This window comes from Gavia stellata, chromosome 22 (genome assembly GCF_030936135.1).
Source record: "Gavia stellata isolate bGavSte3 chromosome 22, bGavSte3.hap2, whole genome shotgun sequence".
Taxonomy (NCBI): domain Eukaryota; kingdom Metazoa; phylum Chordata; class Aves; order Gaviiformes; family Gaviidae; genus Gavia; species Gavia stellata.
Genome location: NC_082615.1, coordinates 7396414 through 7423564, shown reverse-complemented (window position 1 = coordinate 7423564; position 27151 = coordinate 7396414). Strand labels below are relative to the sequence as shown.

The 27151-nt window shown below is 54.1% G+C and overlaps 1 protein-coding gene across 1 annotated transcript in view; it reads right to left on the bottom strand.

Annotated features, from left to right (window-relative positions):
* The window catches only part of CACNA1G (calcium voltage-gated channel subunit alpha1 G), a 148746-nt gene that overhangs the window by 88656 nt on the left and 32939 nt on the right, over nt 1-27151 (bottom strand). Inside the window, exons 2-4 of the mRNA XM_059828045.1 lie at nt 11799-11910; nt 11157-11290; nt 1471-1568 (exon numbers count right to left, since the gene is read on the bottom strand). Coding sequence (XP_059684028.1) covers nt 1471-1568; nt 11157-11290; nt 11799-11910 — 344 coding nt within the window. The remainder of the gene's footprint in view (nt 1-1470; nt 1569-11156; nt 11291-11798; nt 11911-27151) is intronic.

Below are 27151 nucleotides of genomic sequence, written 5' to 3'. Positions count from 1 at the left end.
AGAAAGCGTTACTGTTGCACCCTTTGCTTTGATACTTCAAGAAGACTTTTTTCTCTCTTCCTGATGTTGTCACCTCCTCTATCAGGGTTTTTCTTCTACTCCTCTACTGGGGAACAACCACCTTGCGTCAACTCCTAATTAACTGAAATGACTTTCTGTGGTTACTGCATTTATCATCACACAAAACTCTCTTTTTTCTTTTCCCACCTTACATTTCTATCCCATTGTAACTACGTTGCAGAGAAGCCAAGATAAATTACCCAGGATTTCAAAATACATTAAGTGAATTACATCCCCAGTTAGACAGTGGTGGATAAATTCAGCCATCCATCAGTTCAGCAGTGGGGATAAAAAAACCATTGCAAACAGGATTCTGAAGCTACTGTAATGATTGAAACAGCAGCAGCAGCAAAGCCAGGTTAAGTTCAGGAGTCGGGACTAGAAAAATAAATACAGTCCAGGCACCTCCAGCATCGGCAGACGGAACTGAAGCTGCTTAGTCCTCGTCAAGGCATTGGGCTAGTTCAGATAGGGGAGTTCAGACTTGGATTTAATTTGGCTAAAGCAATGCTGAATTTGATACTCAGGACTATAGGAGGAGGAAAACGATGTTTCTAATGAAGTTGTACTTAGGCTTTTCACACCCGATCCGTACAGCGTCCGAGAGGGACGGAGCTCAGCGCCTCTGGCAGCGCTCTGGGCTTTGCCCAGCACGGCACAGCCGGAGCGGCTCCCGGGGCAGTTTGGTTGGGTTTGCGATGGCCAATGCCTCTCCGAGCACAGGGCTGGGTTGCTGTCGCCTGCTGCTGTGCAGGAGCAGGCAATGCCACCCGTTGCTCTTCAAGGCGGGTCTGAGATCCTCGTGCATGACCTGATAAACCAGCACTGAATAGCCACCTCCCACCCCACCCAGGCTTGCTTTGGAGGTGTTGGGGTTTTGGGCTGTATGGACCAGCTCTGGGGAGCAGAGCAAGGGCTGCTCCAAGAGGAAGCTCCTCAGCGCCTTCCAGGGGACTGTCTCCAGGCACAACAAGGCTTCCTCACCCCACTTTCTCCAGGAAAGGAGGGGGTGCTGCAGGGAGGGTGGGAGCCGCGTGGCTCAGACCCCTCTGCCCGTGCTGCCTGGCAAAGGCTGTTGGCTCAGTCAATCCCTATCACCTGCATCCCTTCACCTTAGCAGCCTCCTAAGACCCTCTTCAGATGAGAAAGAAAGGCGTTTGAAGACAGTCCAGGATATCTTATTGACTAGTGGCTCATCTTTGATGCCACAGGTGTCAAAAGAAATATTATTTAAAGTAGGAGAGTGCCAGGCACCAGAAACCAGAGACTGGTGGTAGGATCTCGCACTACCAGGGCCTGGGTGAACGTTTGAGCTGCAACGTAAGATGGGAAGCATCTGTGTTTGCTCTATCTTTGGGGCACAGATATAAAGAACTTGCATCAGCTGGAAGGAATAAGGAGCCTACTTACTGGGGACCCTGTTAATGGCCCTGAGCGGCCGCAGGACGCGGACGGTGCGGACTGCTGAGAAGCTGACGTTCTGCAGGTCCAGGGAGTACTCCAGCATCCTGCAAAAGACACGAATGTGGAGTGGCATCAAGGATCTTTTGGAGAAATGTTAGATTATCAAACATTATAAATCAAACATTATATGCCAACTGCTCAGAGGGACTTGTTACTGCATCTCTCCCATCAGGAAAGTTTGCTGGAGGAATTAATTAAGGGTTGTTTGCGTATCAGAATAAAGTCAATGAGCAAGAACGTGATACACCAGCTCACACAGCCACAGATCTTCTCTCTCATCTGCTTTGGTTACTGTTTTTGCACAGGTCCAGGGCAGAAGCTCCTGAAAGTCCCTGCACACTCCAGGAGGGCAATTTCCAGACACAGCCCTGTTTTTAACAATTGTACAGATACTCTGATGAATCTGGTTTCACTGTGCTGAGCACCACCACAACCCTGAAAAAGCAGAGGAGCATCCCCTGGTGCAGACCCTTTCCACGGGACGCAGGAGGCAAGCAGCGCAGGACGCTGAGCTATTCCAGCTCTACCCAGCAGAGATCATTGGCAGGTGGGACTCAGGTGGACGGGCAGCGCTCAGATCAAAACTGATGACACTTATAGATAACAAATGGGGCAAACATGGACCAAGGAACCTCCCAGTGCTCCTACACTGTGCCTGGTGGGGTTATTTCACAGCTCAGGACACTGAGGTGCAACCTTGACATGGCTTAGTCTGAGGATGCACTTGGACTGCTGCAAGTCCCTGGGTCCCCCAGCACCGTCTTGCTCTGCTCATGGCACCTTTTTGCTCAAGCACAGCAGGGCCATCAGTCACATCACCACCAGGACTTTGCTCTGCAGCCATGGGAAAACACAAGATCTCTGCCCAAAAGCATTCGGGAAGAGGCAGAGCCAGGCAAAGGCAAGGAAGAGGGCCACGAGGCTCCCCGCACAGCCGGGCTCCCGCTGCCACAGGCAACCACAGGATATTAATCTCTTCCGAAAATTATCAAGTTCCATCTGAAAGCTAGTTGGGTGGTTGGAAGCCTAACTTCCAGCCTGAATTTATTCAGGACAAGCTCATATCCATTTGTTCTTATGCCAGTGCTGTCTCTTAAGTAGCTTCTATAGCTCTTTGTCCCTGGTGTTTACTCACCTGATGTATTTACAGAGGACAAATCACATCTCCTCTCAGCCTTGATTTTGCAAAACCAAACAAACCAAGCTCTTCCAGCCCCATCTCGCAGACAGGCTCTCTGCTTCCCGATCACAACCCTCCTCTGCACCTGCCCTGGCCTGAAATAATCTTACCTGATTAGACATCAAACTTCTGGAGGAGGCTTTGCCAGCGCATTGCACAAAGGCATCAGTGCTGCCCCCTCCCTCCCTGCTGGAAATCCTGCAGGATCCATCAGTGCCCGTGTTAGCTTTGCCATGGCTGCAGCGTGCTGGAGGTTTCTGCTCTTGCCGTGCTCAGCCAAACCCACTCTCCAGCCTCCTGGCCATCGGCAGGTGAGGAGCACCTGAGGCGGAGAAGACTTTCTCTTTCCAGCCCCTAAGTATACCACTCCACACTTGATGCAATGACACTTTATCCCATTTCTCTTGATAGGCTCTAATGAAGATGATGATGATCAAACCATATCTAAGATCAAAATAACCTCAACATATTCCTCTGTATTTAGCTGACGCCCAGAGCTGTGGGGCAGTCCCAGAATACAAACGTTGGACAGACACGTGTGGACGCTGGGAGTTTGTTCTCATCCTCTGACCGGAGAGGAAGGCAGCGTGTCCACGAAAGCCCACCCAGCCCCAGTGACAAAACCATCCCCTTCCTCAGTGTGCAGGACTCACCGCATTGGGTGAGCTTTAGCTGCAGTCAGGAGAGTGGCAACAATTTCCCTGGATTTTAATGGTTCTCAAGTTTCACTCGCTGTTTGAAAATAAGATTTTTGTATGGTTTGCAGGATTCAGGTAAAAGCCCACGTCAAACATACAGCTATTCTTTCATCCATTATTAAAACACAGGCTACCAGCAAAACTCAGAGCAGCATATGGTTATTTGCACCAAGACAAATCATTTTCTGATTAATGACAGGTCTAGACTCACTTCCAGAGCTGCGTGTGCTTGTGATCTGCAAAGGTCATGTTGTAAAATGCATTTTGAGTTAATATATTAAAGAAGAATTATAATACCACATTTAAAAAAACCCAAAACAACAAAAATAAACCAACGACCCACTAGCTTGAGCAAACACTTTAACACCAAGACCAAGAGCAGGTAGGTGCTATCCTACCTCTGCTGCCAGATACTGCCATCAGCACTGGCATTACAGCACCGCAAGCTCAGCCCCAGACCTAGACTCGAAGATCCACATGTTGCTCTGATAACTAACAGCTCAAGAGCCTTGAGAGAACCCAGTACTGGGGGAAAAAAGTGTGGGTAAAAATCATTCACTAAAGAGCAAGTCCAACAAGAATCCCACCAATTCCCAGCTCAAAGGTCACTTCGCAAGGCAAGGGGATGCACGGGAGGAATCAATCCATGTTCCTGGCAAGGGAAGATACCCAGGGAGAGAGAATGTCAGGATGTCACCAACTGGCAAGGTGACAGGTGCATTTACCAGCGTATATAACATTAACGCATTGAAAATCTGCAGTGTAAAAAGCCCCCAGTGAAGCTTCAACTAAATGTCATTTCTGTTCAAAGGGGAAAGCGCGATGCCTGTCAGTGCCTCTGCCACAGACCCCGGTGCCCAGCCAAGTTAAAGGCTCAGAAAAATACTCAGCATTAAATAGGATGGATCCATAGCAAATGCTGAGACACACCAGAGTGATCAGCAACCCCCAATCGCTGGAGTTATTCAGAAGGAAAGCGGAAATATTTAGGACTTTCTAAGAATAAAAGTGGAGCATCTGCAAAGCCAGACGTACAACGGGCTGGTGGTGGGATGCAGAGAGAGAGCTGATGCAAACCTTTGGCAAACACTCCTCCGAGAAGGAAAACTCCCGGGACTCAGCAGACAGACAGACACAAGGGATGGCTCAGGATGGACCGGGCAGCAGAAATTCATTCCTATTCTGCCTGGAGATAGCGAGACTCAGCGCACGCTGGGGTTTCTTTCATATAAAACCCAAAGCGTTGGGAAGGACCTCGTAAGTGCAGTGTCAGGCAGCAGCCCTGCCTGCAGCAAAGGGCTCACAGAAGTGATGCTCAGGAGCATCACAGGAGAGGTTGAAGGGGCTCTTCTCACCCAGCAAGCCTCTAAGAGCACAGAAATGCCAGCAAAGCCCTTCCCACACCTACCCAGCATCGCCTCTCCGACCCACACTCCTCTCAGCCCTGGCTCCGCTCCCATCCCCGGGATCACTCCTGCTCAGGAAGCAGAAGCTGGTGTGAAGACCCATCAGAGCCGTGGAGTTTGTGCTGTGGGCGCTTTCCAAGGAAAACCTGAACTCTCCCCTTTCGCAGCTGGCTGCCGGGGATGCTGTACAGCCAGGGGATGTGACCAAGGTCACCTAAGGAACCCGTAGCAGAGCAGCCATGCCTGCAGGCAGGCAGCATCCCCGGCAGTGCCCACCCCTCTGCCCGCAGAGGCACAGAGCCGCTGCTCGCTGCCGGCAAGAGATAGCTCAGATTTATTCAGCGTTAAAAGGTTTCCAAAACTGGGCATATAGGCACCCTTTATCTACAAAGCGCAGCAATCAGTGGATGTTATTAAACCATCGGTGTTGGAAAAGACAAGAGGAAATTATTTAGGCAGCATTGTATCTTCAGAAAGCTGGAATGAAATTTCCTCCTGGCCCTCGCCACCTTTGCCGTGCTCTGCTTTCGCTCAGGTGCTGCTTTTTAAGCCTCGCGAGTCTCACCGCATTCGTGGATATGGCTTAATTGTAAAAATACTCATTTTAATCAAGCTGAACGGAATAAAAAGAATGGCACTGGAGGGAGCGTGAGCCCCACATCCCACTGGACCCGGCTGCACAGAGGCACCGTGCGTCCCAGCCAGGACACAGCTAACGAGGATCTTGAAGCAGCAGCAAGTTCAGCTGAAGAACTGAAAAGAACTAGAGAATTCTCTTTGAGAAAGTCCTAACACTTCAAAAACCAAGGCTTTTCACAGGTGGGTTTGAGCCAGCTCGGTTTCTGTGAGTCAGGGAGGCGGCTCACTTGGAACGCTCTTCTTCCAAGGCTGCGAAGGCTGTGGTAAGGTGACACGGAGCAGAGAGTATCCGCAGCCGGGGCCTTCGCCAGCCCTGGGTCTTGGCTGCTCTTCATCCTCCCAGAAGTCATTTGAAGCATCAAATCACAAAGCTCGACCCCAGATTTTGAACCCCTGAAGGTTTGTAATCATGAGTATCGGCTTGGTGTGGTTCTGCCACTTCTGCTGGGAGCAAAGAGCACCTAATTTGGGATGAGCCGGGAGGCAGCGAGGCCCCGGGAGGAGGCTCTCGGCTTCCAGGACACTCGCACCCACCCCAGAACGCCCCGGAGAGGGGCAGGCTCCTGGGAGAGGGTTTGGTGCAGCTTTTGCTGCAGCTCAAAGGGGCTGCGGCTGCGATTGCACATTGGGTAATTGCATGTGCAAATCGGCCACTTACACGGGCAATTACCCCATAGCACTAACGGTGCCCAGGCAGCGCAGAGGGCACCGCGCATCCACGTCTCCATCTCTCTATATTTTATTAAATTTTTTTAAAGGGATGAAGGGACTAATACATGGGGAAAGAAAAGCCTTTGCCTACAGTCGCAGCAGGAGGCTGCAGCGGGGACCCCCATGGACAGCCCCGCACCAGTGCTTTCTTCCTCACGCCTGAAGCGGGGAGCTGGAACAGCCCCTCCATCAGCCTTGTACAGCTGAAGTGCCCTTCAGAAGAGCCCTGCCTGCTTGTGAAGCGAACCGGCACCGCGAGGTGAAGGCCACGCGCTGGAAGCTTCACCCAACGCGCCCAGCAGGAACCTCGCTCTGGCTGCTGCAGCCATAGGATCCTGCTCCCCGCGGAGACCGGTCGGGCAGCATCGCCCGTATCCCAATTCCTGAGCTGAAGAGCTTTTCAGAAACCAGCCGGTGCTTTTGTTTTAGATGGAGCAGGGATGGAGTGGGGGACCGCGCACCCCTTTCTCTCCCAGGTACCTATGAATACAGCAAGGCTTCCTGCAGCATATTTCATCCCTGAAATTCAGCACGCAAAACCAGGAGGGAGCAAGACATCCTTAAGGGTTGTTTATGAAGACTTCAGCGGAGCTAAGTCTTTAATACAGCCTTCAACAGAGGGAGAAAAAATGATAACAAACATTAGAAGAAGTGTTTAGGAAGCAAAGAAAAAAGAAACGGCATCTCTTCATCTTCTGAAGAAAGCAGCCTGACAACTAAGCCTCCAGCCTCAGCTCGTCTCAAATTGTAAGCAAAATATTCCAGAAGTGTTTAAATTTCCTACAAATTCTTTTAAGAGGCCCGTTACCGTTACAATGAACAAAGCACGACCAGGACTCCGCAGACTTGGCCAAACAACTGACTGAGCCCAGAGGAACAACAGACCCGCACAACTCAAACACGGGATGATGCACAGCCCTGCTCGGAGGGGAGCAGAAACGCAGGCGTGGACCCAGAGCCCTGCTCGACCCTGTGTCTAGAGAAGGCAGAGAGGAACCCTCTAAACTCTTGCAGCACCAAATTATCCCCTGATTTAAAGCCTCTCTCCTGAGAAAACAATTAACCATTGGGATTTTTTGTTGTTTTGGGTTTTTTTTGAGGAGGATGGTTTAAAGCATGGTTCAATCCACAGGGATGCAGAGGTTCAGGGAAGTCCTTACCTGCCCAAAGTCAAAACAAGCTGGTGGGACTGCAATAATGCAGATGGGGATAGCTCCGAGCTGAGGAGCAGGTAGAGCTCAATCTGTGGCTATCCTCTTCCCACAAACTGATCGGAGAAGAGCTCCCTGCGCCCTGCCTGGAGGAGGACAAGGCAGAGCGGGTGCTGGGACCCGGAGCAGCCAGGGAGACGGCAAGTCAGGGCACATCTCCATCCCAAAGCTCCAGTTCACCAGCCAGAGCCTCGGCCAGCACTAACCTGTAAACGACTCCGCATATTTTTGGATGCAAACAAGCATTCATCCTCGATACATCTGCATCTTACGCTGGGAGAGGTCAAAATCATATTGAATCATCCTTAGAGGACGAGAGCCGGCTTGCAACACCTGTTAACCTTCAAGTGTTCTCTTAAAAGCGAACTCCCCAAATCCTCTCCTTTAAAATAACGCAACATAATTATGTCATTCATCACTTCTTTTTTTTCTCCTTTCCCCCATGCAACTCTGTAACCTACAGCCAAAGCCACGTTTCACTAAGCTGACTTTTGATAATACAGCGCTATTCTCATCTCCAGCAAGTTTTACTGTAATTACAGAGATGTGTTGCAGACATTACACACTCTACAATTAACGCTAATTGCATTACATTGTCACAAAGAAGTCATTTACTCTCCATGAGCTCACGAGATTGGTCTGGACAGTTTAACAGAGCTGAGAAGTACTTAATGGCATGCCACAAAAGTGGCCAGCAACGCGGCAGGAGCGAGCACAGCACCCGAGCGTCTCTCCCAGCCCTCTGCAAGCGGCAGATTTGGGGTGAACACGCACAAAAAGGTTTCTCTGCGATCTCAACCTCCGCCAGGTCCAGAAACTTCTCAAGGAACGGGGAGGATGAAATACTACAAGTTTGGGGGTGTTTTTTTGGAAGCCTCTCCTACACTGGTGGTGGTTGGGAAGGGTTTCTACGGACGGTGTGCCCGTGGGAGCGTACAGCCCCGGCGTGCAGCACGTCCCCCGTGCCCCCTGGCATGACATGCCTTCCCCACCCGATGCCCCGCAGACACTGCTTGCTGCTTCTCCTCTCCCCCTGCCATCACTTTCGGCAGCCCATGGGCAGGGAAGCAGCAGGGAAAGCAGGAGAGCGGGAGCTGGGGACCTGCCGGGCGGCGGGGAGCTGCCTCCCCCCCGACACCTTGCACAAAAAGGGGAGGAAAAAAGCAGGAAGGCAGAAGCAGAGCTGCTTTGTTGTGGTCACCAGGACCATGTGGAAACACCAGTTTGTGGGTCTCTCCCCCTGTGATTTCACTGGGGAACCTGGCTGAAGGTCTTAAGCGAGACCTACATAAAAATGTGACGCACTTTATCGGGTATCTAGCAAAGACAGCGAGGATTTGAGGATCGCCCCAGCACACACTCTCCTCCAGGGCCACAGCTCAGCTCTGGCCCCTTTCCCCACACCACGCACCCGCTCAGCAACGAGATGCCTCCATGTCGAGCTCAGCTTGGCCCTTGCTCCTGTGCTCTGCTGTTAGCACCGTAGTCTGGGTGCTCCTCAGGGTAATTTGCCCCGTGTAGAAACTGCAGAGCTGCACTCAGGGGCTACCGGAGGCATTTCCCTCCATCTGGTTGGGATTTAACCCTGGAGAGCTTTTTTCTTTTATCCTTAAGGTGTTTTTTACCTACGTCATGAGTCTAGTAACAGGCTTGGGTCCCTTATTCTTTCCTCTGCTACAGCAGTGGTTCCTGCAGCCCTTTGGCTTTCCCAAGCACTGAGTGCTGCCGGGGATGGCTGAGGGACCCTCCAGGATGGCAGTGATGCTCCGAGCAGGATGCAGCACTCCGGAATGGATGGGCAAGGGCTGGAGGAGAGCACAGGGGCGCGAAAGGGAGCAGAGAAAGCGGGCACTGGGGGAGGAGAGGCTCCGCTTTGTATTTAAAGGCAGTTCGATCCTTTGTCAGCTGAATTGGTTTTGACGGCGCCCAGATGGGAACAGTTCATGCACACGAAGGAAAGACCCATCATTTAGCAAGAGGCAAAGCCAACCTGGCAGGAGTCACGGGAGCGGTCAAGCTGCGAGGCTGCAAAACGTCTGCAGCAAATAAATGCCTCCGTGCATCGGGGATGTGGGAAGGCGGCTGCATCAGAGGGGAGGTCGATACTGCTACCGATGCTCTGCTCGGGAAGGAGGTGGCTCTCACACACCCAAACACCCGTCCAGGCGCAGTAGGTGGGCATTAGGAAAGTGCAGCTATATTTTGGCATAGGTATTAGTATGGTCTCTGCCGATGTCCCTCTACACCGAGGTCCCACAGAAGCACATCAAGGGTAACTACTCTAGCTCCAAAGACTTTGCAAAGCTCAACAGGCAAGGCCAGCACCAGGCTGGGAGGGGAACGCAGCAGCACCCCAGGGCGGCAGAGCTGGAAGCAGCCCAGCACCCACCACCATGCCTTCCCAAGCCTCCCCAAGTGGGATGCCTGGCCTTGCTTGAGTCTGGTTCTTCATCACGCTTAGTTCTAGTGTAAGAAATAATGAAGAAGAAATAAAGAATGCGCAGGGTGGCTTTAGCAGGCTCTAGCCATTGTCCATGCTGCTCTTTACAACCCTACCAGAGCCGGTTGGACCCAGGGTCCCCACCTTGTCCAACGTCCCATTGCTGCAGCCCCTAACGTGGCTCAGACACTTCAGAAGGAAACTTTGAGCCCTCTCCTAACCTGAGGAGCCAGAGGCTGGTGCAGCTGGAAAGCACAAGGTTGTGGCCTCCTGCAGAAGATGGCTTTACGGGGACAGTTACAGGTCTTTGCCTTTCTGCCCTCCCTCTCTGCCTCCAGTCTGGGTCTTGAGCCTCGATACACTCAGGCAGTGAGTTTCCCAGGCCAAGGGTGTGCTCGGAGACCTGGCCCCTCCTTACTGGTTTTACTGGGCCACCGTTTGGGTTCTCCCAGCTGCCTGGCAGAGGTGTGTGCCATGACCCTATGGAGCCAGTGATGGACCATAAGCAAAGCCCACCAAGGCGTTGCCCCTTCTTGGGACACACCAAACCTACGCCAGGAAAACAGCCCAGCTGGGAGGGTTCCCCGCTCCTTTCCAGGAAAATCCAGTAAATTTGAGCTCTAGCTCTATCAAAAGTGGAAAAACCCACTGTTTTCCCAAAGGCCTTTGGGCTCTTGGAGCGGGGAGGGAAGGTGAGGGCCGGCAAGCGATTCGTGTGTCAGAGAAACTCAGCTCACTGGCCAGGGGCCAGGGACTTTTCATGTGGATTTCCAGCCTCTGCCAGGAGAATCTTGGGTGCTGGAAGAGCCTTTAATTCAAACCAGGTGCCTCTAAAAGAAAAACACTCAAAAAGGCAAACTTGGTTGCTTTCCCTCAAAAAAAAAAAATATATATAGAATGAGGGCAATCACACACATTTCAGTAAACTATCCTCCCTGGCACGCTGCTCCGTGCTCCCAACCGTCTGTTCTGCCACCACCTCGCCCGACGGAAACCAAAACCACCGGTGGGGCTGGAGGGAGAAGAGCCGAGCCCAGCGAAGAGCCCCGAGGCACAGGCTGGCCAAAACCCATCGCAAACAGCTTTTGTCATCCTGCCCTGTTCTCTCCATGAGATGACCATCAGCTCTCCCACGAGATATAGAGAGGACCGGAGGAACCGCTGTGGTCTGTGTGGTGATCCCCACTGCGGAGCCCGGATTGACAACACCAACGGCGCCGATGCCCAGCACGCCCCCCGCCTTCACCGCTGCAACCAGCCGCTCCCCCAAAGCCAACACTTGCCAAGTGATGCCATGAAAGACAACAGAGAGGCAGGGGAGAGGGGGACCCTCCATGCCAGGCTTACCCCGCGATGACAATGAAGAAGTCCAGGCGGTTCCACGTGTCTCCCAAGTAGCATTTCTTTCCAAAAATCCCGAGCGCGATCATCTTGACAATCATTTCCACGGCAAAGAAGGCAAAGATGAAATCGTCAAAGCTCTGCAAAAGAAAGGAAGGGAGGAGGGATGCTCCTGCATCGCTGCACGCTCGCACCAGGGGAGGGAATTAGAGACCTGAGTCAAAGAAGGTCTCCTCTTGCACCACCGAGGGCTAAAAACCCCGGGCAGAGGCAGCGCTGGGAGCAGCCCTGTGTCTTCCCCCAACCCAGTCTGGCCGACAGCGCTGGGATAAAGGGACAAGTATATTTTGGGCTCTGTTTTCACTATAAACTCGATGGTTAACCCTCCCCAAGCACTCCAAGCAAGGCTTGACTATGCTGGGGCTGGCACAGCCTAGCAGGGGCTTTGCCGGATGACACCGCGCCTTTGCATCCGAGCACCAAAATCAGCATTTTTTAACGTGCTGGCGGGACAGCCAGCGCAGGCAGGACCCAGCCGTCCCAGGGCACCTCTGCCACGGCTGGAGCCAGCCCTGCCGCAGCTCGGTCCTTCCCGCTCCCCGTCAACCAGGGGCTGCCATTAAGCTAAAAGCAGATGTCGAGCCGTACCTGGAGGATCCTGCAGCGCGGCGAGTCGCAGGCGATGTCCTCGCAGGGGTGGAACATGCCCAGCGTCACGCAGTTGAGCAGGATCACCAGCATGCTCACCCTCTCGAACCACCTGCACAGCACCCCGTCAAGGAAGCAACGGACCCAGACGAGCATCCGTGAGTGACCACCGCTGAATCAGAAAGGTTTTTCTGGTCTTTAAAGCAAGGTGCGTGCCAGCTTTTCTAGGTTACATTTTATCTGGTTTTGCATGGAGAGCCTGCCTGCTGTTGAGATACCTGCACAGCAAACCATGGTGTGTTCTCCCCATGCTGACATCAGTGTCTACGGCTAATGTGAAAACCACTATAAAATGAAAGTTGCATGGCAAGAGTGCTGAGTGCCGATGTGACGGATTAAAAAATTAAATTAAAAGAACAAAATCAACTTCTAGGAAAAAAAAACCCACACCGTTAATTTCCTCTCCTGGCATTTTATGGAAAAGCACTTTAACAACATTACAATTTTCTATTAACCATGTCATGGCTTATCCCAGGGGCGTTTCCCTGAAGTCACTGCTTGAACTTTTCATTCCCAGCCCAAATTAAGACTGTCAAAACCATTAACTGACTGCCTAAAAGCCTTAAGACTGCAAGGGCCAGCAGAGCCCATCCCCTACCCCGACGGCTGCCTCTTGGAGCGATTTTAAAAGAGCTGAGCTGCAGGGACACGCTTCGGATGCTGTTACTTTTGGGGCAGAATAAAGTGCATTGCTGCAGCAAATCTTCATAGGGATGGTTCGAACCTGGTACCCAGTTTCTGCATCCTTCTAGGGGGCATTTCCAGCCAGCTCCCGACTGCCCGGGGCACAGCATGTGAAATCCAGGAGCCGGTGCAACGCGGTGCTGGGGGTATCTTCCAGCCTAGAACGGAAAACACCCCATCCGCTGCCGCGACCCGCAGGCAGTCGGGGCCACGCTCCTGCCTGGGTGCAGGCAGCAGCTTCCAGGCTCTGGGAAAATAAGCGTGGCCCTTGTCTGACAAGAGCTTTCGCTGCAACGCGGTAGCGGGTGGTGTTTGGGAGCCCGTGCTGTAGCGTTATCTGGCTGGGGAAGAAGAAGGTGAGGATGAATCAGCAGGTGCCTCCCCAGCTGGCAGCTCCTGCCGCCCATCCTGGGCGAATTCCTGGGAAATCACATGGGGCTGAGTCATGGCTTGGTCGCCAGCAATCTGGATCTTTTAATCGGAAGAAATGTTTACAAGATATTGGGATAGACATTCCAACTGTCAGGTTGGGGCTATGGGCTGAAATATTTAGTCCAAATATAGTCCTGCGGGGGCAGGCGTGGAGGGGGGGCTGGAGGAGGGGGCAGGAGGCTGCCGGCAGCAGCCGCGGGGGATCCGCAGGCGTTCCCCGGCTTGGGGGGCTGGAAAGCACCCCTCTGCAGAGCCAGCCACATCCACGGCTCTGCCAGCGAGGAACTGCAAAGCGCTTGAGAACGTCAAGAATTAAAAAAATCCCCGTAAGATCCCAAATGGGTGACAGAACGAGCGTGTGTCTGCAAGGGCTGTGCGAGATATTCAGCAGGGAAGCTCGGGAGTAGCCTGCTTGGTCAGGTCAAAACCTGCGGAGACAGACGGATGTTTCCCCAGACAAGGCAGCACTTCGTGCAAAATCTTTCGTGGCAGTGGAGAAGACCCCGTGCTGGGCCTGGCTCTCCTCTGCGGGCTCCATCTGAGCTGGGCACAGGACCTGGGTGATGCTTTTGCCATGGCGGGCAGCTGCTTGGATGCTGACTGAGGACCATGAGCTCCTCAGTGAGCAGAGATGGGCACACAACCATGATGTGCATCTACTTGGAGCCACTTCCCATCTCACCTCCTCCCTCTCCAAGACCTGGAGCAGCCCTAACGCCCACCCAAGGCAGCTGAGCAGATCCACGCTCACCGCAGCCCCGTGTCCAGCACAAAGGGCTGAGCGGTGGCTGAAATGGGAGGAACAGCACGAGATGGCACCGAGGGCACCCTCCCCATCCTCCTCCGGCACGCCACAGACGGCAAAGGCGTGGGTGCCCCTCCACGCTTGTTAGCGTGCCGGCACTGGTACCAGTGACTAATTGCAAGTGGAGGGTAGCCGGGAGAGCGCAGCCCCCCAAGACGCCACAACGTGCTGCACATGGGGCATGAGGTGCAGCCGGGAGGGAGATGTGGGGCCCAGGGCCAGGGCTGCACCCACCAAAGGGTCCCCCTGTGGTGCAGGCAGCAGCCCCCACCTGCCCGAACACCCCGCTGCCCAGAGCCCCAGCACCCCCCATCTTGGTGCAGGCACCGGCACGGCCCCCCCACGCTGCCCTCCCCAGCGAGGTGATGGCGAACAGCCCCACATCACATCCCCCCAGCTCTGTCCGTGCCCCCCGCCCAGGGCTGTCCCTGCCCTCCCAGCCCACCTCCCCTTGCAGGCACAAACATCCCACAGGCAGAAAAACAGCCTGGGGAAGGGGGGGGACCCAAAGAGCGGGAGGGGATTTTATTTGCTGATGGTAAGGTTTTTTTCCCCAGCTTTAACCGCAGACCCACTTATCAGCGTATCGCTCCCTCAAGCAAATACATTTCAGTCCAATATAACACTTCACCCTGATTAAATATTCCCGGGACAGGGAGCCCGGCGGTGCCGAGGGCGGTATGTTAATGTGCAGCTGATAGATCAGAAGGTTGGGGGGGGGTATTTTATTTTTTTGCCTTTTTTTTTTTTCCAGCTGAATGAAACTTCAAGCTCTTTCTTCTGCTAATGGGATTTTCAGAGGCACACAAAGTGCTGATGGCTACGGCTTTGTACCAACCCTCCTTTGAGCCGAGAGGCTGACAAAGGAAAACTCTTCAATTAGCAAAAGCAGAAGGTGCTTTATTGAATGCCGCTCGCTGCTGCTGCGTGGGCAGCGAAGGGGCAAAGGGGCTTTGGGAAGCACCAGAGACCGGGCTGGTCCTCGGCCAGCAGCTAAGGCGAGGAAGAGGAGGCAAACACTTGGGGCGAGGGGCAGCGGCGGCACTGCCACTGCCTCTCGCCCCGGTGCTGAGCTGAGCCCACAGTCCCCGTTGCATGAGATAAATATTTGCCAGGAATGGAGCTGACCCTGGGGGGTCCTGCCCTCTCCTCGCACTGGGCAGGCGGGGAGCATAGGGCTGATATTTAAAACCAATAAATAATGGGGTTCGCACACACACAGCAGGTAATCACCCTGTCTGCTCCATCCCACGCCTGTTAGAGGAAAAAGTTCCTGCTTTTCAGGGTCACCTGCTCGCCCCAGGTTATTCTTAAAAATCCACATTTTTACCATTAACTTGGTCAAGACAGACAGCCGAAATGCTCACAGATTCTTTTCAATTAAAAAAATCTGTTTCTGCCACACAGAAACATCCAGTAACACTTTTGTTGTAACCTGACTCTTAAAAGTCATAAAATAAAGAGCACAAAAAAAAAAAAGGAAAATATCCAGAAGTCGCTCCCTTGTTACGAACAGGAGCCTTTGCACAGAGCAAGAGCCCTCAGCCCCCCTTCCCACCGTGAGCGATCCCCGTGCTACCTGCCCACACTCGCCAGAGCCTGACCTTTTGTAATTAAGAGGCAACAGCCCCAGATTCAATTAGCCAGCACTACCCAGCTTAATAGAATCAAAAGAGAAAGATATTGCATTATGCTCGCTATGATTTGGTTGCAGAAGTTTGGATCAAATTCACCAGCAAGCGAATTAAATGGGAAGCTGTTGCTTGAGGGCAGCGGCAACCAAGAGGACAGTGGGCACGACGCTCGGTCCAACAGCAGCCCGGGCTGTCTCCGCCGCGCCGGAGCACACACACTGCTCCCGGCGTGCTCTTTGGCTTGGGGATGGCGAGAGCAGGCACCCGTGTGCCGCAGCATCCTGCATTCCCAGGGATGGTGGTCCCTTCCCCAGCGGGGCCGGGCACCCGCGCTGACAGCCGAGCCAGGTACGGAGGGCAGCGTTTGGTGATGCTTTACAGGGACACGTGCTCTTCCATGGGATTAATATTTATTTGTTCCCTTGGTGCTCTGCTAATCCCAGGTGGCTTCTGCCATTCCCCCTCTCCTCCTTCCCTGCATCCCTCTCCTCTCCGGCTCCTTCCCTGACCCCCTCCTCCAGCTCTCCCTAAGCAGCGGCTCCAAGGCACCGAGCTGCCATCGCCGGGAGATGGGGAGGGACCCCCAAAAGCACAGCCAGCATGATGGGGAGCAGGGCTCTGCGGGCAAGGTGGGGACCAATGCCCAGGCGGCCCTGCAGCACTGGGGGCTGCAAGCTTGTATCCTGCAATACAACCCAACCGTAAAATGCATTGAACTGCATGGATACAGCCAGGTGACACCTCGGCTCGGCTCTGCTGCCTGTTTTCTGGGGCAAGGAGAGGTCGTTTGGACGCACGGGCCGTGGCCACGGCTACGATCGGGTCCCCCATCACCACCCGCAGTCACTTCTTTTGCACCGGGCAAAGCCTTCGCTCGCCGGGACAGCAGCTGGTATTTGACAAATGTGCCAAAAGTGCCGTCAAGACCTGGAAATTTTTGTGCAAATGTGATGTGAAAATTGGGTTGAAACGACAGCCTTCCCCTGCAGTGTCACCGAGTCCCACCAGCTTAGGAGCGACGCTGGGATAAGCTGCAGACGTTAATGAGAACGGAGTTTTAGGCTTCATTCATATCATCAATTCCAGAAATAGCCCCTTTGACAGGAGCATAATGGGACTTCCAGGGTCTGGCCTTTGGGGGGGGCGGGAGGAGACAGGGACTAAAATCCTAAAACATTAATTCAGGCTGTTTGCAAGGGACGTTAAAAGTCCTCAGAATTAATCTGCCTCATGGATGGAAATAATAACCCCTTCCCAGCTTCACCTCCGACTGCACCAGGCCAACAGGAACAGGCTCTTAATGGCACGGCCAGTTGAAAGGTTATAGGATTCCCACCACAATCCTGGACAGTTAATGTCTTTCTTTTTTTTTCCAACCATATTCCTTCGAAAGTGAAACCAGCACCCATCTTCCCTTTTAGGATTTGCATCCCCTTGGATGCTCCATGCCAGAGGTGCTCTCAGAGCATCCTTACCCAGTGAATCCGCTTGCCTGGCTTACAGCCGAGCACTGGTAGGGATCCGCCCCAGTGTGATCCCGACACAGTCTCTACCCCACAGGTTTGCTCTCCCAGGTGCTTTTCCAGGCGTGGTACCTCCCCTCCCTCTGGGGAACGCAAGAGCAGGATGAAGCAGGGAAGGTGCGGCAGGTTTACAGCCCTTCCCGCAGCATCGCACCGACAGCAAATCTGCTTTTTCCCAGCGGGGTGGATAACCCGCTGCGGGCACGGCCGCCCCAGGCACGCTCATTGCATGCGTGTGATGGAGCACGTGCCTCCTGCCCCGCGGTCCGGAGGGATTCATGCCAGGCGAGTCCGATCGCCAGGGCATTCCTGGAAAGCAAAACCGAGAGGCGCTCCTCCGGTGGGGCTGCAGCAAAGGGGTTTAAAAATTCAAACGCTGCTCAGAGAGCATTTCCACCATGTGCCCGATGCCTGCCCCATCCCGGGTCACCGCATCTGGCAGCCCGAGGACACGCTGCCGGGAGCTGGCACGACCCCCCGGAGCCTGGCACATCCCCGGCCGCAGGCTCTGAGCCGGGAAAAAGCCAGGCGGGGAGCATCCCTGCCTCGTCACTGCTCTGCAGCTCTTCGAAACCGCTTCCCTCACAGCGCAGACAGACCCAGGAGGTTATTTTAATTCATGCAGCTTCATAATTAAACCTGGGAAACCAAAACGGGGCAATTATTCATGCCAGTGTTTTTTGGAAATTTAATCTCTAATTTATTTTCCCTTGCAGATGTTCAAGGGGATGCACCGGCGGCTGCTTCCCTCTGCCATGGAACGGGTGCACTCTGCTCCCGTCCCGGCGGGACCGCGGCCGCGTGGCGGTCCCCAAAGACCCCATAATGCACAACAGCAACTGTAAAGCCCGACGTAGAGGAAAAAGGGGATTTTGGGGAGTAATCATCTTATCATTTTTCTCCCAAAGATTTAAAAACCGCACTGTCGGCTGCAGGCAGGAGATGCTCTCCTCTGCCTCGGAAACGCAGCCGCCTCTCAAGGGGGATGTAGGATTTGCTCAGCAGCGCGGAGGAACCCTGCTCAGCCGCCCAGGTGATGAAGCGAAGAATGACGCTGTATTTAGAGGGGATGAAGCTTGATAAAAAAAGATGTTTTGTCAAAAAAAAAGAATCCTGACGAGGTTCTTATTTGCCTTACTGTTTTGGAATTGTTTCCCCATAACCTTTTAGATTTGTACTTTAAGGTTTTTTTCCAGCAACCAAAAGGGTTTAAAATCTTATTGCTTAAAGAGAGAAACAAAATGAAGATAAAAAAAAAAATCCTGCAAGCTGAGTGTCTTGCATAATCTCCAAACTTCAGGAGCTGGAGCTTTTAAGAAAAGCCCTACATATCACTTGCAATTAACTCCTGAGCTGGGAGCTGGGAGGGCTCGGCTGCTGGCAGCCCGGCCTGGGGACCAGCATCTGGGAGGATGGGTGCTAAAATAAAATAAAATTAAATTAAATTAAATTTTAAAAAAGTCAAGCAAGAGCACTTCAGGCTGAATTTATTCTGGTTTCTCATCCCAGTCCTTCCTTTCTGCTCATGCCTGTCTTGGCATTGCAGAGCAGAGCCCAAAAACAGCCTCGTGCAAAGGGCAGCGGCCAGGTCAGCGCGGGGTGCCCAGCCCCTGGGCGAGCAGGACGGATCAGGGTGGAAGCCCCACGAGGCCGGAGCTCACCAGCTCTTTCACCTCTTGATGCCAAAGGCAGGGACACCGACCCTCGCTGCCCGGCGTCGCCCGAAGGGAAGAGCAGAGGAGAAGCCGTGAAGCCTCGCTCGCCCAGGCTGAGCCCCAGCTCCCCCCGACCTCCCTCTCCTTCCACTCCTGTCCCTGGTTTAGCACCTTCTGCTCACATTTGGGCAGCCCGGGGACGGGGTCTCCTCCCACTCGCCCCACCAAAGCGGGGCTGCGGAGGTGGGAGCATGCCCCGGTGCACACACGCCTGTCCCCATCCTCCTCCCCACTCCCAGCGCAGCCTCCGCACCAGCCATCGCCTCCTGCGACGGAGCCCCGGGGATGAGCTCCCTCCCCGCAGCTCACGCGTGGCATTAACGAAGATGATGTTGTGAGCAGCAAATTCCTTCCTAATGGACTCCTCCTCTGCAGGAGGGACCCGGGGTGACCAGTTAAAATACACTACATGTTCCAAAGCCGCTGCCGGTGCTCGATAATATATTTAAGACCTTTTCTCCCATCACACCTTATGAAGTGCATAGTGGATAGACACTTAACCCCCAAATATATATATTTTTAAACTCGCTTGCTGCAAACTGTCCCTTAATAGCGCCTGCCCTTAAAGCTCAGCAGAGCAGAAGAGCGAAGGGCTGGCTGCTCACCGGGACGTATCCGCAACACCCAGCGGTGCCACCCCCTGCGATGCACAGCCCCGGCCACGGCCCGGCTGGGAGGAAAACCCACGGAAACCCAGGTAAATGCTGCAACACGGGCAGACGCGTCTTCCCCTCCTGTTCACGCAGAAAAGCACCTCGTGCAGAGTTGCCAGAGACTCCTCTCTCCCACTAAGAGACTCGGGATATTTGGGATTCTATTAAGTTTCTACCGTCCCTGATTCGGCTTGCTGCATTACTCAAGACAAAAACTGTTATGCAAGGCTTCCTAAACAAGTTGCAGTGAAATCTTTGTAACATCCTACACCGACACATAGTTGGGATATGTCACATATTTGTCTTATTTTGTTCCTTCTTTGTCCTTTTTTTAGTCTCCTTCTACTTTTTCCCCCTTGGAAGTACGCTGGTTCCCATGGAAACAGTGATGTTATGGGTATGGACAGAGCTTCAGTGACGTCCACAAGTTCAGTATAAAAGCGGATTTATGTAACAGTTGGTGAAATGAAGGAATTGAAGAGATGGCTCTGCATGGCTACACGTGTGGCATCAGTGCTGCCGTGCCAGGGATGCTGCACTGGTCAGGCGGGTTCACACCGAAGCGGGAAAGAACGAGAGGGCAAGGCAGAGAGGAGGAGATCCCAAATGCATGGGAAGGTAGAACAGGATAAGACTTGCCCTAAACATACGTATATATATAAAAAAAAAAAAAAATATATATATATTTATTTATATTTTTCTATTTAGACATTCATATATTCCCATGGAGAGCATCTCTCACCCTTCGCTGCTGGAGCAGAGGGCAGATAGGGGATGCAGGTACCAAGCCCAGGCACAGAAAACCTCCTCCCTGCGCTCGCCTGGGAGCTGCAGGAGGGCAGCCGGGTCCTTGCCACTGCCCCAGCCCCAGGAGCCGGCCAGGACGGAGGCCATGGAGCAGCGAGCCTGCCCTGGCACTGGCAGACGGTGCCTGCCTCCACGGCCAAGGAAGGAGATCCCCTCCGAGCCAGACCTCCCCAAACAGGGAAGGGGAGCATCTCCAGGAGGCTCCTTCAGGCTTCAAAGCCTGCAAAACGGGCGCATTTCACATCTCTTCTTCGCGAGCCTGTGATTTAAATCCCTTCCTAGGGCAGCGCACAGATGGAGGGGATGTCTCTCCTCCTCCTCCTCCTCCTCCTCCTCCTCCATCGGTCCCCAAGGAAGAAGCCCGAACAGCTTCCAAAACGAGACGTTGCCGTGCCCAGAGACACGCCACCTCGCACCCCCCTCTCCCCGCAGAGGCTTGGCTGGCAGGCACCGCGCCGCGTGGAGCCAACCCCCCCCCAAAATCAATGTATTAATAAAGCCAGGAAAGCGACAGGCTGATTATAGCCCCGCTCCATCCCAGGGACGTGCTGGCGAGAACAAGCCTGTGCTAATTGTCCTGGCAGCTCCTCTGCTTCCCTTACAATCCCCGACATGCTCCGGGAAGCCTGGATGGGCTCTCTGCTCCCACTACCACCGGGTTAACCCCCCTTGGCCAGGAAAACCTGCGCACATCCCTGTAGAGTCAAAATATTCCCTGTGGAGCTAAAATATTCCCTGCGAGCATCGGCACCCTGCCCGCTGCAGGTGATGCAGGCTCCCTGCCTCCCTCCGCACCCCTCTCCCCTGGGGACCACCCTCTCCCCCCCAGCCACAGCCCGCTGGGGGATGGCTTGCAGACCCCTCAGCCCCCCGAACCCCACCAGCCACCAACATGAGCTCAACCCCCATCCAGCCTACTGAAAATACACGAGGCGAGGGCATGGAAGGTTCATCTGGGGCAGGGGATGTCAGCAGCTGCGCAGGAGATGGGACAGCTCTGCAGGGTCAAAGCAGCCGCTGATTTATTCGGTGCTTCCCTAATCTCCAGAACAAGCAGGCGGCAGGATGGCATCGAGATGCGGTAACCAAGCGAGGATCACAAAACCCGGTGAACCCGGGGAGAGGCGGCAATTACAGCCCGTCCTCACGTTCGCCGCAGCGATCCCGGCTGCAGCTGGAGCTCAGGCAGAGGAGAGGGAATTCCCTCCGCTGACTGAGGGCCAGGGGAAACCTCGGAGGGAAGAGCTGTTGGTGAGGAGCTGGGATGCGAGCAAGCTAAACTAATCAGCTCCATCTCCATCCAAGACGCACGACCGGTTTCTTCCCCCCTACCCCTCCCACAGCCCATCCCCATCCATCCGCAGCCACCCAGCCCGGGGATGCTTGCGGGTGGGATTTGAGAGCCAGGGAAATCGGGGTGCAGGGCAGGAGGGATGCGCCAGAGCGAACCCTCCCGCAGTGGCGGAGCATCCCACCCTGCGGCACGGCACAGCCCTCGCCTGGCAGACTCCGCGGCTGCCAGACCCACAGTCATTACCGAGATCTCCAGAAAGGCGAGCAGGCACGGGGGTGTTTCAAAACACCCTTCCATCTGCCCTCTTCCACCAAGCAGGGAAACGTGTCCACCACACCGAGGCAAACACCTTCCAAGGCCTTTAGAGAAGCTCAAACTCTGGGTTTTGTCCATTTGCACTCTACAAACGGGCAGCTTGTGGCTCAGCAGAGAAAAAGGGGCGAGATGGGGCAGAGGCAGCGTGATTCCTGGCTGCGCCGGCTCCAGGATGAGCTGAAAGCACCCAGCTCCCAGCCACATCTGCTGCAGCTGGGCCCTTCTTCTTCCCAGCCCAGTATTTTAATCGCAGAAGGGTACGAGCTGAAAGCCCCTGAGGAAACCTGGCCAAGCCTTGCAAAAAGCTCAGAGGACAAATCCAAGGACAAACCCAGCATCATTTTAACCCTACGGAACCAGACAGGGCAGAAGGGCTGGAGGAACCAGTGTCGCTGCTTCTGAAGGACGCAAACGGCCTAACACCAGTTAAAGCAGAGTTGGGGGGCTACAGACCCCGTGTCCCCACACCTTCTCCCCGGTGTCCTGTATCCTCCCCTGACCGGGGGACACCGGCCGGGGGGTTTCCCAGGAGTTTCTCAGGGCAATGCCTGAGTTGCTGCGATAGAAAGGATAACCAAAGCGACAGCCTCCTTCGGGGCAAACCCTCCTCCGGGCGCCAGCGGGAGCTGTGCCCGACTGCCAGAGACCCGCACCCTTTCCACTTACCAGTTTGCATTAGCCAAGGCTGGGTAAAACTTCCCATGCAAAGCTTTGCTAAAGAAACACAGCTTTGGGGCGACTTAAACTACCTGCAAATTTTTGTCTATGTTTTCCTACCTGGCTTCAAGTTGGAGGGAAAAAAAAAATATTAAAGAAATTATGTTTACAAAGTCTGAATATGATGACAATTTTCCAACTGGCCTGCTTCAGTGTTTCACTTAGAAACAGAGCCAACATTTCCTTTCTAAAAAAACATCAGCGTAAAAGACAATATTTTGTTGCAGGTTAAGTACTTAATTAGACAGGAACCATCTTACACACTTCGCATTTTGAAGTCTGTGATCAAAAAAAAACCCCAAAACCAACAGTGTTTTTCAGTGTGAGCAACGCAGAGCTTTCACAACAGGGATGAGCGTTAAGAAGATCGTTATGCGGGTGGGGAAACCGAGGTCAAGGCCACCCTGACCCCCAACCCACTGCCTTTTCCCCTGTATGGAAGAGGTTGCTCCTGCCCGTGGCAGGCAGGGAGGGAGCAGCTGGTTCATGACTGCATCGGGAGATGCTCGAGCCACGAGCTGCGCCCGTGCTGCTGCGCCTGACTCAGTTCTCGAGGTGTCTACAAGTAACGTTCGTCTGCGTGAACTGAAACGTCTTGACACCACGTCAAAATACCGCAGCGACTAAATGTGACTAAAAGCCATCACGAGCGCGGGGTTTATGCAGAATGACTGGGTGCAGCAAGCTGCTCTCCCCAGGGCTGAGCCGTCACAGGGAGAGGGAGCTGGAGCAGGCTGGGGGGCAGAGGCGAGGCTTGCTCCCCGGCACCTGCCCAACGTGCTTGGTCTAATTGCTCCCTGCGTGCAAATCCATGGCTGGGAACTCATTAATTAGCATCTCGCTGGCAGAGGAGGAGGAGGAGGGAGGTGGTAGAGGGAGGAAGAGGCAGGAAGATAGGGTCAGGACAGTGCTCAGCACGCCATGCTGCAGAGCAGAGCTCTGCCACGGCACTTGCATGGACACGGTAGGAGATGCCACCCCAAAACGCCTCCCGGCTTCGTGCCTCCAAACAGCCGCAGCCCAGCCCAAAACGGGGTGAGATCAGCTCAAAAGCAGGACCTGTGGCACGCGCTCGAGCCCAAACCCTAGGCTGAGCTCAGATGCAATGTCCTACACATGCCACATCCCACTGCCTGCTGCTACTGCCCAAGATAGACATGGAGAGATGTACAACCCCAAGAAGCAGGCAGGGGCTCCAGAGCAGGGTTTGCACGATGGGAGTTAGATGAAATATCTCAAGTCCTAGGGAAGGCCACAAAAAAAAAGCTTTTTTGTAAAGTTTAAGGTTCATCCTACAGAGTCTGCTTGCAGGCACGGCACAGCCCCCCTGGTTTCCCCTCCCTGGGCGAGCATAAGAGGAGGTGACGGCGAGGACGACGGTGCCACTGCAGGAGATGTCGGGGGACCTGCATCCCACACCGCCAGCCGCTCGCCTGGAGCCGGCCAGGTCTGCGCTGGTGTCCCCCACGCCTGTAACACCCTCCTGCTCCCCTGCGCACCTGATTGCTGCTGGAGGTAGCCCGGGTTTGTGTTCTGCATGATCCCGGTGTTCCCCGGGGGAAGCCTGTCAGCATGTCAGTCCGATTTCCCCTCCAGGAGAGGAAAGAGTCGGGGGAGGCACCACTGGCAGCTGCCCACCTTCTCGACAGGCAGGGCGCTGGCAGCACTCCCGAGCTTCCCGGGTGTTTGGGGCATCACACCGCTTTGGCGCTTTCAGCTTCAGTGACAGCGTGTTGACATCCCCTTGCAGAGACGGGAAGAGGAGAGCAGACCGGGAGGGTGCATGGGGCTGGCTGCCTGGCGGTGGCAGGGAAGGGGACAGGAGGGGACACGGCACCACTGTGCAGAGCGGACATTGGGGACCGGGGATGCTCACCTCTCTCTGGCATTGCAGACCCTTCTGGGGATCCCAAAGCGCAGCTAACCCAGTGAAGGGGTTTTTCTTCCCAAGAATCAGGTAGACAAGCTCGCCAGGGTGCAGGGGTATGCAAGCACCCAGGGTAGCACCCATGGGGCTGAGGGGTGCAGAAGACCCACAGGGGGAACCACCCTGGCACTGCCACCCCACAGTTCTGCCGGCGGGGATCCGGCCAGCACCCTCCACTCGGCATGACTCAAGTGGGAGTCTGTTAAACAGAAAATGCCCCATTTAATTAGCATCAGGCTTCAACAGCAGCTGACAAAAGGCAGGAAGCTCAGAGCACGGATGGCACATCATCCATGATGCCTTGGAGGGACACTGGCATGGCAGCAAGGGCCTGATTCTGACCCGCACGGCTCCTCCTGTGCCACCAGCACCAACAGCACGATGCCGCCGGAGCCAAACCTCAACGAAGGGAGAGCAGGGACCGAGCTGCCGCCGCCTTCTAGTGCCTGTCACCAGTGTCACAACCTGGCATTTAAAATGGATTTATTTTGTTCATTCATTCTGGCAGAATAAGCCCCGGAGGGTGCTGGGTCCCTGCTGCCCCGGGAGCTGCTCGGTGTGGTTGAGAAACCGGGCAGAGACCCCCCCATCAGCCGCAGAGGCTCCATTTTCCCCATCCCTTCCAAATCTCAGACCATTTGCTGAGATGGCTGGGAACGAGGTCGGTTTGAGCCCATTTGGGTAGAATTTGTCCCTTTGGGGGTCTGTGTCCCGCAGTGAGCCCTGCCGAGCGACCGGGCACTGTCGGTGCAGCTGACCTGACCCCCGCCATCAGCGATCGCCGGGCTGGGATGGAGGTGGGAAATGCTCTGGCACTCAGACCCCGGTAAGCAGCTCCCTGTCCTTTCCTCTCCGAAACCTTTATCAAACCAAATCCGGACTCGGCAGCAAGGTGAGCCCTGCTCCTGCGGCCAGATCCGGCCTCGCACACCGCTGTGTCCTGGCACAGCCCCGGGCTGCGCTGGAAAAGCCCCAGCCAGGGCACTTGGCCACTCCAGGAGCCTTAAACCAAATGATTTCTAACACTTCTAATCTCTCCAAAAGCTTCATGAAAAATGCACCGAACCCCCCAGGTTCTCAATCTCCTGCACGTCACTTGAGCCTCGCTCGCTTTGGCTTGGGGAAAGCAACAAGGACAACCTTTGACAACCCTCGAAGTTGTTCAGTCCCAGCCCATTCAATCACCTCCTCGCTGGAAAACCACGGGGATACAGGGAAAATCCCCAAACCCTCGCAGAAAAGCTGCCGTCAGCGGGAGCGATGGCAGGCTGGGGAGAAGCCCAGGAGAAAGCCAGCGGCAGCACTAACCCCAGCACCGCTTGCTGCAGAGCTCTCAGTGCGGACACACCAACCCACAAACAGTTTAAAAGTCACAAAGAGTCCTGATACTCGGCCACCCCGCGTCCCGGCATATAATTATGGGTTCAAGGCGCAAAATTCACCCGCAAGGCTTACCGGGAAGGAGAGAGGACACAGTACAAAGCCAGCCCTTTGGTTTGGCACACCAGAAACACGATGGCCATTCGTAAGATCCAGCTCTGGACTCAAATCTCAGATTTTTTTTTTTTTTTTTTTTTTTTTTTTTGCCCCCCTCTCTGAATGTGACTCATCCTTAGGCGGCATTTCCAGCCAGCACGCTGCTCCTGATGAGATGCTATTGATTTACTCCATGTGCGGACAAGCTTATTGGGGAATAAGGGCGCCTTGTTCCTGTTCCAGGATCCGCGTGTCTCCGCACATGGAGTTAATTAAGAACGAGCTCCGTGTGTAGACAAGCCCTCATCAAGCCCCAGCACCTAACGAAGGCACGCAGCCCACCACAGCCCGGCCCTGGCACCTTCCACATCCCCCACCCCAGGGCCTGGGTGATGCTCGGTGGGTGTGAACAGAGCGGTGGAGTTGGGGTGCTGGTCCCGGGGAAGCACCCTGCACCCCTACACTGCTTCCCCCGCCCAGACACAAAATGGGCCCCCCAAAGCCTTTCAAAGGGCAGCCCCTCCCAGCCAGCACCGTGCTCTGGCAGGAGGCTGTAATGGGAGCAAAGCGCACTTTAAAAATTAATGTGGAACAAAAGAAATTCCACAAAATAAAAATTGCAGTTTCTTTTCCATTAATAACATATTACAAGCCTTGCTAAAGAGGCTGCAGGCTCCAGCTCTTGCCCTTTGCTGTCCTGTCTCCCTCTCCATCACAGCCTCACCGGCCCCTCCTGCTCCCCCTGCACTTTTCGCTTCTGCTATCTGCGGCAAAAGCTCTCCGAAATGGCTGAGAAAGCTCAAACTTCCCCATCCCAGCCCATCGCTGGTAACTCTCACTGATCCCGTGTGATTTCATCATCTGCCCTCTAATGCAAAATGGATGTTCTAATTCTAACTAATAAAGTGAAAAGCAAGAAAGACGGCGAAAATAAAGACATCAGGCACGGGACCAATCTGTGTTTGTCTTCTTCCTAATTCCATTATTGCTTTGAAACGAACTCTAGATATTACTGCTCCCTCATTAACAGCTGCTCCGGTTTCCCTCTGAACCCCAGAGACTGGACCCTAATGAATGCCGCAGCCACAAGAAGGGGGTTTTAACCACAACAGCAGCAACACAGACAGAAACTCGGATTAGAGCATCTCACCATGCTAATATTTACCTTTTCTCCAAGACTGCAAGGAGACAAGATATTTCGGCTGAGGAGAGGAGGTGCAGAAGCGCGTGCATGCATGGAGTGGAGCAGGACATGGATGCTTTCAGGCACTCACAATCCATTTACACCTTATAAAATTCTCATTGCTTTTG